The 14,373-nt window shown below is 39.9% G+C and overlaps 1 protein-coding gene across 1 annotated transcript in view; it reads right to left on the reverse strand.

Moving 5' to 3' along the window:
- plecb (plectin b) overlaps positions 1–14,097 on the reverse strand; it is a 98,806-nt gene extending 84,709 nt beyond the window's left edge. The window contains exon 1 of the mRNA XM_086154627.1: positions 13,992–14,097. Coding sequence (XP_086010753.1) covers positions 13,992–14,082 — 91 coding nt within the window. The 5' untranslated portion in view covers positions 14,083–14,097. The remainder of the gene's footprint in view (positions 1–13,991) is intronic.
- Between the last annotated feature and the right edge of the window lie 276 nt (positions 14,098–14,373).

Consider the following 14,373-nt stretch of genomic DNA (forward strand, 5'->3'; position numbering starts at 1 on the left):
GATATGTAGGTTGTTAATATAAACAAATACAAAAAAAATTATATTCTTTTTTCGCCCTGAAGTCATAATACTCAGCAATAATAGAAATAAAGATATTTGAAAATAAATTACATAAAAGTATCATGACACTGTCAAAAATAGTATATATCAGGGCCAAACAATTACATTTTCCTTAGAAATTCTCTTTAATCTAAATCCCAGTAAAATGAAAGATCCGTGTGGGATGGACATAAAAGTGAAGACTTTTTTTTGATCCAAAGACAAGTTCAAGCCAAAATCCTTTATTTTCAATTAAAAAAAACAAAAAATTGGTCAATTGTTTTTTAGATATCCAACCAAACGCCCTTAATCGCAGCTGATATTTGCACCCAATTTTCTAAAATAAATTAAGATTAATTCTTTTAATATTAACACCCTTCTAAACAAAGCAGACCTTTTGATAACCATAATGAGCATATAGAGGCCATTTTTTTTCATAGTTCCAGTCCCTCCACACTTAGGACACAACAGCAGCAGTGACTGCATTAAAGGAAGAACATTGATGGTTTCCCAATATGTTTTTCTCCTCCTCAGTAAAGACTTAAAACCACCACACTAAAAGTACATATTACCCATGACTGTTTGATAAAAAAACTTTTTTTTTTTTTTTTTTATGGCTACTGTTGCTCATATTCCCTCTTCCCCCCCTATTGGTCAGACTGGTTGCCCCGCTGTGGACAACCAGACAAAACATTCCTTCTGTCTGAGGTCACCCAGCCTCTCAAATCTCTGGCCCAATGTACAGGCTTAGTGCCCTGACACCAGTCAGCAGGAGACCACTTTCACAAGCAAGAGACAAAATCTCCGTATTAGTCAGTGATAAAATGGCTGAGCCGACGTGTTGAATATAACAGGTAGCAGCCTGATGCACGGGAAAACGAAAAAAGATTACCCGTGTCACAGAACTCCTGATCGTACAGTTTATCTTCATAAATCAGAGAGTTTTTTTTTCCCCAATTGTTCATCCAGTCTGCGCTGAGTCTACTTGGCATTCGCTCCTGATTATTCTGTGCTTTTGGTTTTACAATGAGCATAAGATTTGAAGACATGAATAAAGTTTTGGCTCTCCGATTTGACTTTCTGACATCAAACAGCTGTTAATTCTCTTGAAAGGAGATGGCTCTCCTTCTGTTCTCCTGCCTGCTGAGGATTTTTTTTTTTTTTTTTGGGAGGAATGAGAGGGGAAACTCAAAATGAAGTGAATGACCTTTGCTGGTTTCCTCCCTTGATCCAACTATGAATACTAAAGGCCACGTCCCACCCACACGCATGGGTTTGTTCTTATTTAAGGAGCCACCCATGGTAAAGTAGAATCCATGAATTACAAATAATAGGCAAACATTAAACGGCTGTGCAACCAGTGACTCCTTTAAGTGGACGGCCTTCAAGACCATCAGTGTAGAAATAATCTCATACATCAAGCTTAACGCTGATTTAACTGCAAGCTACTAAGAGCAAAATGTTAAACTGACTTCAATGCTGAAATAGTTTAAATGCAAACGGTCTGTCTCTTTATAAAAACTGATGTCAGTGTCATTTGCAGTTCTGCAGCACTTGCTTTGCAAATGCCAAAGCAGTTGTTATAGTGAAAGTAATCCACTAGAGGCTGTGCTTTCTCTGTGATACCCCAGATAAACTGAGCACCTTCAAGGGGAAAGAAAGGAAGCAGAGCCGAGTCCACTTGAGAAGCGGATCATGACAAGGCAATTTGTTAAAGAGAAGTACACGGAAATCTTAAGAGTACCAGTAAGTTGTATGGTCATTCAGTGATTTATGTCAGTAATTCAATAAGTACCAGTGGAAACATCACTTATGAGTGAAAGGGTTCAAAAAAAAAAAAAAAAACAGAAAAAAAAAAGCCATCACTTGATTGCCATCTACTTGGGAGGAAGTAACCCCTTGGGAGCTGTAAGCTGGATGTTCACATAAGGCAAAAAACACGATCCTTGCCAGGCAATGACTCCCATGAGTCTCCAGGGAAAGTTCATAGAGTGGGCAGGATGTGTGTATCTACACCAGCAGCTGGATGGAAAAGTGACACGGTTGCCTTTTCTGGCTCTACTCAAACCAGATTACAATGGTGCTACATGATAATGGAGCATAATTATGAATTCATTTGGTGTGAACAACAACAAAATCATACTACTCACTATTTGTCATAATCAGGTAGTTAGCAAGCATGGAAACTGATGTGGGCAACCAAAAAGAAGAACTAACTTAAAGTGCGGCATCTGCAAGACCGTTTTAAATGGCCACATTATATCACAATTGTTTTTTCTAGAATCCTGCAGTGATGCTAAATTAGAAATTAAAAGGAAACTTATTTGAATAAATAATCATCAACAACTGACTAAGAGACAAAATTTCAACACCTTTGTTGGGGACGTCAAGTTGACCGTTAAGATCACTGAGAATCATCGGACTGGTATTTGGTTACGCGACCGGCACTAAAAACTGGGGAAACAAACACAAACCGAGGCTGTTCTTTGTCCTTGTACCACAAATGAATATATTCCAAAGTAACTGAGAGGGAAACCAATGCGCTCAGCTTGCGGAACCTTGCCAAGCAACGAGCTTCTGGATAATGTTGACGCTATTATTTAGAATTTACCTCTTTTATGTCCGACTTTTGAAAATGCTGATCAATTTAAAATAGAGACAAAAATGAGTTATGATTAAAGTAAGGATTAACAATAAATGAGTAAGAGACTAAACCTTTCTTTTCCTTGCATTGCTTTCTTTTTCCATTGGATGTCTGTTTATGATGTCTTAAGTTTCTCAGTGCCATTTCAGCCCTCTGTCCATCCACTTCCTCTCCCACACTCTCAAAGCACCTCATCATCCCCTTCTGTCTCTGTTATGCATGACGGAGTTTCTGCTCGAGGCGTCACCCAGGCTACTGGCAGTCATGCTATTTTCCGGGGATGGGTGGTCGCTCTGATATGTTTGATAGCTAAGATCTCATTCTAAATGAGACCCTCCAGCTATGAAGCATCCTGTCTGTGTCAATTCTACAACAGAATCTCTTCATCCTACTGACTCATACTGTAGAACCAATTTCGGAGCTGCTGACTTGCCTTAATTGCGCTGACATTGGATTAAGACCCATGAGTCTGACCACTTCTTATAATGCCATGAATAAAATAGTAACTCCATGACTCACACCTGCATTACAGACCTTAGATGTCCCTTGCAGGGGGAAAAAAATAAAATAGTAACCCGTGACTCACCTGAATTTCAGAGCTATGTTGTCCCTTGCCGACAATTGCGTTGATATTTGATTCTGACCCTTGAGCGGAAGATGTGACCAGTTCTGATAACGTCATGAATAAAATAGTAACCCCGTGACTCACACCTGAATTTGTATCCCAGTGGAAATCAGTTAGGCATTGGTTGTTCCAGATTTTTCCAAGTCCATAATCTGTAACAATCTATCCCGAACAAGTAAACAGAGTCAATTCCAGCAGACACTCCGCAAGAGATGGAATGCACGTTCCATACATCCCAGGCCTGGCCTATTTCAAAAGACAGACATTCTGACTTCTTCTCAAACCTGCGAGTACTTTTGAGTCGTCTGTTAACCTGACTTGCAGGTGTACGTTCAGTAGGAGAAAATCAAGAGCATCTGAAAAGAAAACAGGTGGCCATAAGGAGAATGTAGAAGTTAGTGTGCTGTCATATTAATGGCCATCGTATCTCAACTTCAGCTTGAGGCAAATTCATGGTATGAATATAAAGGTCAAGGTTGAATGACGTGCGCTGGAGCCATTCCACACTCCGCTGCACATGCTCTGTTACCCATCAAGTGTAGTCCTGCCTAAACTTTGGTTAAAAAAAAAAAAAGAAACATACCTTTAATGTGAGAGGAGGTAAAAACCTCTACAAACAAGTTATTTTCAAAAGTGTCAAGACAACCAACGGCAAACAAAAGATTACCGGACACAAACAGACGGTTCGCTGTACTTTGTATTCCCAAAACAACTGCTGAGTCAAAGTGAAAAATACAGCACGGCAGGAAGGAAAGAATTAGCTGCGATTTGAACTCTGAGATAAGGAAACAAGCGGCAGTCGGATTTTTCCAGGGTTCGCTTTTGACCTGTGTGTTGTGTGTTCTTGAATACCATGATGTTGGGGTGTGCTAGGAGGCACCACTGAGTGATATGCAACGCATGCACGCCTGTGAGAGAAGAGGAAGAAGCATGTTCCATTGTAGCGTGCTTACCGTTGAACGTAAGCTTAGAAAAAGGTTAATACGTTACAAGGTTGTCCTGATTAGGGATTACACTCTGGTTGGAGGGAATGTAGACACACCCCTCAGAGACCACGGAAAAGACAAATGAATGCACTGGAGGTCTTGTCTGGTTTAACAGCTTTAAAGCAACCCAGACGCTTTTTTTTTCCCCCTCCTTTCCATTCTTTTTGAAAACAAAATCATACCTTTTATGTAACATCAGTGTGCGTAACCTGTGGAGTCATCCACACCATTTAGGGCAGTTTTCAATAACTGCATCCTTTGTCAAAGCACGGCAGGATATGGAAGGTATTCGAAGCTAACAAGCCTCCTCCATCTTTGGTATCTCTACTCGGGAGATTAAGTGATCTGCTAACGGAGGAGAATGTAACAAGTCATTCCTTGGGGTATGTTTGTCATCCCCATGGGTCGATGTCTGCATGTTAACAAAGAAATTAGAAACTTAATGTAGAATGTTAGTATTTGCATGTGTGTGTGTGTGTGTGTGTGAACGTGGAGAAAATTCCCCTCCAGAGTCAGCTGTTTGGGGTGACCTGCAGTGACATTCCTGGATCTTGTGGTGACTGTCACACCGGCTCCAGTTGCTCTGAATACCACTGACCAGCAATAAACCTATTGCCTTTCAGTTTTAGGAAATGACAACGCTGAGAAGCGACTGCGGTGACACGGTCCTAAATGTGAGCGAGCAAATATCACTCAGTAGTAAAACACGCAATGGGTGTGAAGGGACAAACCCGTGATTACTCACACTGAATGAAATATAACTTAGGTCTATTTAAATCCCACTGCCAGTCAGGCAGTACCATTTCCATTTTTGAAGCCCTCCAAAAAGAATCTGGATAGTATTCAAAGTGAATAAAATGACTCTGACTATCAAAAAGGTCTTAGTCCCCTCTCAAAAGGGTCTTTCTTCTCATACTTTTCGATGAATTACAGTCTCAATAAAACAGATGGTACTTGTAGAGCTACAGTAACAGTCTTATGAGAATTCCATCCCTACACAGCATCTAAAATCCTTTCAGTTTTGAAATTTGTTTTCCTTAATGGTAGTCAAATGAACATGATCATGTCCTATATCATGATCACACAATTTAAAAAATTAGGGACTTAAAAACTGACTGAAAAGAGAAAATAGAAGCAACTAATATATGAGTCCTAGACTGAAAATTCACCAGGGGCATTTTATGAGAAAATGTCATAACACTGTAAAACATCACACCAGCACTGAGCAGCTTAAAAAGTGAATTCATGTTTGAAAATGAATGTTAAGTCACTAAAAAACATGGATATTGAAAATGTTAAGTATTGAAACCATAATTGATCAATAGGGTTTGGACAAAACTCCTGTACAGTATGTGTGCGCGCACACACACACACCAGGATCAGAACACGAGCGGTGTTTTATTGACGTACTTCTGTGCCCGTCATGGATTGTCCATAACAAACACCGTTTTCAGGCATAAAGGTGTCCATATGTGCACTTGGCACCAACACACATGAGGCCACAGTTGTTTGATCGACCTTGTGGTCGTATTGTCGGACTTGCAGTTGCATGTAATGGACACTCGGGTGAGGAGAGGGTGGAGCTGTCAACTGATCACCACCTGGTGGTGAGCTGGCTCCGATGGTTGGGGAAGGATGCCGGTCAGACCTGGCAGACCCAAACGTAACGTAAGGGACTGCAGGGGATGTCTAGCATAGTCCCCTGTTGGAGGGAGATTCAACTCAAACCTCCGGCAGAATTACAACCACATCCCGAGGGAGGCGAGGGACATAGAGTCCTTCATACACATACAGACATAAACACGCACACACATATATATAAATATATAAATAGACACATACACTTGTGTGTGTATATACATACATATATATACATACATACATATATACATGCATACATATATACACATATCTATATCTCTCTCTCTCTATATATATATAGAGAGAGAGAGATAACACTTGTATTTGCAAGTGTTATTTGCAGTCCTTATGTCCTCTATTGTAAGTCGCTTTGGATAAAAGCGTCTGCCAAATGTAATGTAATATATATATATATACATACATATATATATTTACACACACACACACACACATCTATATATACATACATACACACACATATATATACATACACACACACATATACATATATACATACACACATATATGTACATATACACACACACACACACACACACACACATTTATATATGCATCCACTACTTTGTATTTTGGATGTCAGTGAGACTATAGTGGACTATAGTAGTGGAGACACAGTGTCTTTGTTTCAGACACAAGCCAGGTGTTAAAATCCTCAGTATGTTCCACACATAAGTGTTTTCCACATTTTTTCCCATCTTTTGCCAAAAACCATATGCTTCAAGCCTTGTAAATCCAAACCACTAAAATACCACAATGCCCCTTGGCCTGTGTAAAAAGGGCAGCAGTAAGGCTATGAACAAAAGTTCGCTGTCCGGTTAAAACATGAAATTATAAAATGCAATATTAGGATATCACAGACACTGATTTTGCCAGTCATGCAAACTGCATGCGGCCAGGGAGCAAATATGTCACATTAGAACAGCCATTCTTCAAATACAATCTCCTCTGCTGCATTAAGCAGTGAGACAGCATATACGCATTTGACTGACTCAGCAATGTCGAACATCCAGGCAGGAGCTTGACATTGAGTTTAAATGGTTTATAAATAACATGGATGGGGGTTTGTACACATCTGCATAACATTAGGTAGTGTCTGGCCCTTACCCCGTATCCAAGGCTAAAACAATGAATTGGCATATCTTGTCATTTAAAGGATGTATGTTTATAAACGAATTTGAAAGGCCCAAACTATAAACTTAGATATATCTTTCCATGGTATTACAAGACATACAAACATCTTGTCTTCATGAATGGCATAGCCAGGTTGTTGCATGACTTTCCCATACCCAGAAGGTGAATGGCTCCCTCAGAGACTAGAAAATTGCTCTTGATTGAGATATCGTCAATTCTGTCGTATTAGAAGAATATCCACAATGTTTAATAATTTTCAAAGGACAACCTTTTTGAATATCGCAGATTGGACTTGGCCATGCATTAACTTGACGTAAAACTGATTCGGTTTTAAATCTCATTCTCCTAACCGGAAAAGCAAACTCGTAGCTGTTGCAGCAAAAGAAAAGACTGGCAAGAATTCAGGGTTATCCACAAACATATCTTGTTTTGTTTTTCCATAATAGTGTCATTATAGTGTTTGATGTCTCATAAAATGGTAGAGTCTAAGTTGAAGTTTAGAAAAAAAAAAAGTCTTTACTGTGCAAACATCTGTGCACTGACAAGTTCAGCTACAATTAATGAAGCTGAAATAAAAGTAGAATTGTTAAAGTACTCACTACCAGCTGTACTTTAATTTGATTGAGCACATTTGAAATTTAATGACTATTTGTGTGTACTGCAATATTCATAAATGTTGGAATACACCTCTAAGACATAGGTGTCAAACTCTGGCCCGCGGTCCAAATTTGGCCCGCACTGTAATTATATTTGGCACGCAAAGCCATACCAAAGGACTATTAGAGCTGGCACGCCGGGATAGTCTACAGTGCATGTATCGCTAATTCTGCAAATCCCAGAATTTTCTGCTGGTGTTTTGGCACGGAAATCACAACAGGACCCATAAACCCCATCTCCTCTGTTGAAAGTAGTCAGTAGCATTAACCTTATGCTAATACTGGCACCCTTTTGCATGTGTGCAATATTAAGTTATGTATTGTTTAGTATTAAGCTATGCTTGTCCCATACTTAATTTTTAAGCAAAACTTGTTTGGGTCCGAATGAAAAAGTTCATTGTTATATCTGGAGGAAGATTTTTTTCAATAAATATCAATGTTGGCCAACAACTTTGTCCCAGTTTTGAATTCTGGCCCACTGTGTATTTGAGTTTGACACCCCTGCTCTAAGAGGAAACCTTGTCCTGTTCCCTATCCTTTTAATGGAACCCCACTTGTTATGTATTTTCTCCCAGTCTGTCAATTGTTTCAGTGAGTGGCTGTAGTATCTAAACAAGCAGACCCCACGTTTTGATCCCGGATGTATTATTGCAAAGAAGGTCTCTCATAGATTGCAAACTTGGAAGCACGGATCTCAAAAGTACTCAAACACCGCCTGCCCCGTAATCTCCCTTTCTCTTTCAGTCATGCTCATGTAAACAAACACGAAAGCATGCACACACTGAGAAAGAAAGTCATGAAACCCTGTTATTCATAATACTAAAGAGCAGCGGCTTCTGTATAATCATTGGATGTTTTAACAAGCATGCCGACAAAATGGGGAGGCATCCCGAGGGAGCTCATCTTGTTCCCTTAAAAGGCACTGAAGGATCTCAGGCATAGTTGAGTTTATCAACAGCAGCCTCGATGTAACTTTTGCACCGAGTCGTGTCATTGTTCGTCAATCCCGACTGGGATGCCGACCGAAATTATGACATTAAAAAGGAGAAAAATTCCAAAGAAAAACAAAAACATCCCTCTCTCTATCTCTCTGGTAGCTGGTACATCTCATCGCAGAGCAGCATGAAAAACACGCACAGTTACATGTTACATGGAGGCACACCCTCCATAAGTGGAAAGTAGGACTTCATCTCTGCTGTTATACAAGAGTTATAAGAGATGGAAACACATTCACAGAACAGTTCCATGAGCACTACATTCATTTTAGAATGTGTATTATGTGTCAGAGCTTATGATCTGAAAGGGCAGAGTTTGGCTGCTATGCTCTGAAGGGAAATGGCATAAAATGTCATAAAAGTAAATTATAGACACATAAAAGTCTTTCAACCAATGGCCTACTTTTCAGGAGCTAGATATTCTGGCAGAGGTATTAGTGCACTTCTCACCTCAATATGGATTCTGAAGTAACAATGTTGAGATTATTAAAGCAAATGAGCAGCTGACTGAAATGGAGTAATGTAAAATATAATTTTCATTTTAATGATTAATACCTAGAAGACATCTAAAATACATTATCAGTATCTCAATAACATAGTTGAGGTCACATATAGGAGGCTGATTTGCTGTGGCAAACCCTGAAACCAGCTGAAAGGAAAAGATATCAGTGAAACTTATGCTCACTACTTGTCTACTAGACTTATTTTCACCAAACGTTTGTGATGACATTTCAAGCTCCGCTCAGGGAGTCATTTGCAAATTAGGAAATCCAGACAGGAGTAGAATCCTGTGTCAAAAATACAAACATCCATGTGACATTGGTTTTACTCTTAGCAAATGGTAATTTAACTAGACAATTTTAATTGACATGTTCCTCAGACTAATGCATCTTATCAAAAAGCGTGCTACATTGCTGCAAAGGATGGTGAGATGAAACAAATAATGAAGAGAAATGTTTAGTGGCCTGCAGGACATTTGGAAGGCAATGCATTCTGGTGGTTGATGGCATTCAATGGTGGAAACACTTGGGAAAAAGGAAAAGCCTTAATCTTTGGGGTAACTATTTACAACAACTATTCAACAGCATTATTGACACTCACATTTAGTTACTAGTTCTGGAACTGCAAGCCAAAGACTACAAAGAACATTTTCAGAGTGCTTTTCAAAAATTATGGACCACTTAGGGAATTCTAACAGAAAAAAAGACCCCTTTTTTGGTCAAATAATTGCACTTTCCATGCTGCGAAAAATGTTAATCACACACACACACACACACACACACACACACACACACACACACACACACACACACACACACACACACACACACACACACACACACACACACACACACACACAGATAATGAAATAACTAATTTATCATTAGTTACTGATAAAGTTCATGTCTGCCCACAAAAATAATGAATTACATCAAATACCAATTCAATTGAGTATGTTTTATTTAATTTCACTTGAAAAAACGGTCACGTGTATCAATGATCAGCCTCTAACTCACTGAATGTCAATTGGGCACAAAGCGGAAGAAAAAAAAAAAACAAGAAAAAAAACAAGGTAGCTGTTTACTATTTTTAAGATGTGTTACTCTTGCATACATGCTCAGTTGGCTCAGTTCTTAAAACATTACCTGATCATTAACCATTTCCCAAACTACTTTGCACCTCTTGATACAGACCGTAAATAGAAGGTGTGGGTCATTTATCATGCCCACACTGTTTGTCTGCATTGGAAGAAAATGTGGCAGAGAAAGGCAGCTTGTATTACAACTCACAGCAAACAAGAAAAATTGATACTTTTTACTTTGAGACACATGGGAGCAATAGCTGCATTGTTTCTTCAAATGTTTCACATTTTTACCGCTTTGAAGAAATGGGAATTTAAATTATCCTTGAAGACAATCAAGCTCGACAAAAATAACCATTTAATTGGCTGGCTCAACATGACTGGCTCTATATTTAGGGGTTATTCTGAGCCCTGCCGGCCAAAAGACAGGACACATTGGGGCAACATGTGAATGTCGCCTGTGGCTGTGCACCCTCAGCAATCCTCCCTGCTTGAAAAGGGCAATCTTCCACCCATCGGCCTCAGCTGCTCGCACACATTGAACGGGAAAACAAGGGGAAGATAGCCAATACTTTGAGTCCAGTCAGCTGCAATCCAAAGTGTGAGCCTGAGGCGGCAGTATCATTATAACATTAAAAGTGAAATTCAGTGTATCACCGATTTCCTAAAGAGAGGTGATGATGTGCAATTGACTATATTTTTTTTTCCATTTTCGCAGTGGTGTTGTTTGTGACAAACTATGATTTTGGGGCCAATTATGACTTACCCCCCCCCCATAGGATGAGCTCTTTGAGAATAAAACTAGGTCTGTTTGCAAATAATCCTCACAAGGACAAGTATTTAGAGCACCATGGAAATACAGCACAAGGATACAGCTGAGTGTCTGAGCAGCAGATCCATTCATACCACTGGGTTCCTTTAAAATCTTCAAAACACCACTGCATTCATGAAGTACATGTTCATTTCATACAACTCAGTCAGGGGAGAATTATACTTGTAGCAATTAGAATTCAAAAGCTTATTCACTTTAAATACATCTGTTCAGGGTTGCTAAGTAGAAGGAAAAATGCATACTCACAAATGTTTTATATTGATATTTAGATCATAATAATTACACACTTCTGGAAGGATTTGACAAACTGGTTGAGCTTTACACTTGTAGAGCATCTCCCAGAAACCAACTTGTTTCGACTGAGAATGGGTTCAGATGTTTGAATATTGGATTTAAAAGAAAGAAAGAAAAAAAAAAATCTCTTTTACGAGATTATCACCTTGTGGAAACATATTCTCCACTTACCAAGGCGTTGCGGTAATGCGATACCACTGCCAAACTGTGGTAGTAATGTGCACACAGCTGTTTTGCAACCACTAATAACTAGCATATGAAAGTGTTACTACTAATGCAATTTGTACAAAGTGAATGGGCCTGTAGTCAACACATCAGCAGAGAAAGCAGGGCCAACTTCTAACCACTATCCAGCATTTCTGACATGTATTCGTTGATCATTGAAACGGTATATATCACTTGTTTTTTCCAGACCTTCGAAGCGGAGCGAGACAGACTGATACTGACATAAACACATCATAGCCTCTCACTCAACCAAAGAATGACGGCGGAGCCTCATTATCAGGGAGAAACAACGGAAGACGATGATGAAACTTCATTGTGTCATTATGAAATCTGATGTGACGATCACTCATCTTTGCAGGATTTATAAAAGGCAAAAAAAAAAAAAAACAGATGGCGCCATTGTTGTGAGAATCAAATTACTCTTCAAAACACAGCGAAATGATTAGGAAGAGCCAGAATGTGACTTTAAGTGAAATTCAATTTATTGCTAAGTCCTGTGTCATCGAAGGCTGAAAAACCACCTCAAAACTGTTCTCCACTAGCATGTCAGCGACGTGCCTTAATAAGGAGATCGGTATCCTAATTCAGCACACGCTGTTGAGTAGGGAACACAGAGGAACGTCTAGAAAATAAACACCTGCCAGAGACACGGCTCCTGCTTCCATTACTCCTTGTTCAAGAACTGTGCAAAAGAATCATTCAGCACTTAGCGACGAATAAATACTTTGCTGTATGGATCTAGATTTTAGATGATCAAATCTCATTGTTGACAATGTTCCCTGCTTTTAGTAGTTATGTTAGAGGGCAGTTCCTTTCACTTATATTTGTCAAATGTATTTAATCTGTCATCATGCATGCATTTCCTTGCCTCACTTTTCTGCAATTTTCCAAACAAATGCAATACAGTAATTCCGTCTGGCAGTGTCAGGTCGCTACTGGCGAGCGGTATTATGAAAATCAATAAGACTGGGCTTTCCTTCCAGATTTTAGAAACAGATCACAAATATTGATTGATTCATTCAGTTATTTATTATCGATACCACTTATTTTGCAGTCAGGGTGCTGGAGCCTATCCTGGCTGTCACTGTTCAGGGTTCACCTTGGACCAGTTGCCTGTCATTCACAGGCCCACATACAGAGACATACAACCATTTGCTCTCTTATTCACACGCCAGGGTAATTTAGAATCTACTGCATGCTTCTGGACTGTGGGAGGAAACTGGAGAACAGGGAGAACATGCTCCACATCCATACACGGGGGGAGAACTTGCTCCACACAGAAGGGTTCCCTGTGGGATTCAACCCAGGGACCTTCTTGCTTGCAAGTGCTCACCACTGTATTACTGTGCCACCAGGTCACAGATATAACATCTTTACATAGAGATAACATGCAGATGTACCAAAGACCAAACAGAAACGACTGAGTTAAAACATACTTGGCCACCAAATTCTTAGAACGTGAAAAAGAAAGGAAACTGGGTCAATATTTATAGTGGAAACCCACCTTTCCTTTCTGATGATGTGCTGGTTAGAACAACGGTGAAATATACAGAAGTAAATACTGAATTGAAGGGATACCAGACACATTTTAAAATGTGAAAAACCTTGTGAGAGCTCCTTGCATAGTCTGACATGAACTGGACAAAGAAAATAAATAAATAAAAAAACTGGGGCAGAACACAAATGTGAAATGAAATGCATGTAGGTGTCAATGTGATGGATGCATTCGCTTTCAACTCACTAATAACCATCTATGACGATCCCCCCCTAAAAAAGAAATCCAGACAACGTACCCTAATTTTTCAATGCAGGTGAGAAACTGGAAAAAAAACGAGACAAATATCAAAAAAGCATCAACCCCCTGCGGTATATATGCATTTCAGAAATGTCCAGAGTTTTCCCCGGATCCATGATAACAATTGCAAAGTCCTAAGGCTTAAACTAAATACCTCAGGTTCAGAGGTCAGCAGAGTGGACAGGTTGCTACGGTCACATTTCAAAGAGAAGCGCTCCAGTATACACACTCAGAGGCTGGTCAAAAGAGTGACAGCAAACATGTGTGACAATCACCAAAATACTTAGCAGTCAAGGGTTGAGGTGTGTATATAGCCACCAAATGCATACAACACATACACACACACACAACACCAACAAGGCTCTGGTAAGGTGTGAATCCAAACTGCCATGTGTTTACACCTGTTCAAACTCACCATTACCATAAATAGAAGGAAAAAAAAACGACCCCTCCAACACACACACACAGACAGACAGACACTTTAAAATAGATCACATCATGCCATGTAATGAGAAGGGCTCCCACCTTTATACTTCTCCCGGACATTTTCATAAGCCTGGATGAAGTCCTGCTCTTCTGCATTTGGAGGCAGGTAGGCAGGCTCGTACATTGCCATGCCACTGACCCTCTTCTCCTTTGCGCCTGTGTGCTGCTTCCTCTTTTAGGCTGGCTTTCTGTTGCCCCCCCCCCTTTTCTCTGTGTGTTTGGATGTCTGTGAGGCAGCCTGTGCTGTCCTCAGTTCACTTTCTAGGCTGTGTGTGTGAACCCTCCACAGCGCCCAACTTCATTCCCCGGTTTTCTGCTGCCACCAGCCCCCCTCGACCCCCCCCCCTCCCTATTGCTTCCATAGAGAAATACTAATATAAATATCAAGCCCCTCCTCTTAAAGATACACAGACGGGAACAG

The sequence above is a fragment of the Fistularia commersonii genome, chromosome 11 (assembly GCF_037954325.1).
Source record: "Fistularia commersonii isolate RoL2024-O1a breed Wild chromosome 11, RoL_Fcom_v1.0, whole genome shotgun sequence".
In the NCBI taxonomy this organism is placed as follows: Eukaryota; Metazoa; Chordata; class Actinopteri; order Syngnathiformes; family Fistulariidae; genus Fistularia; species Fistularia commersonii.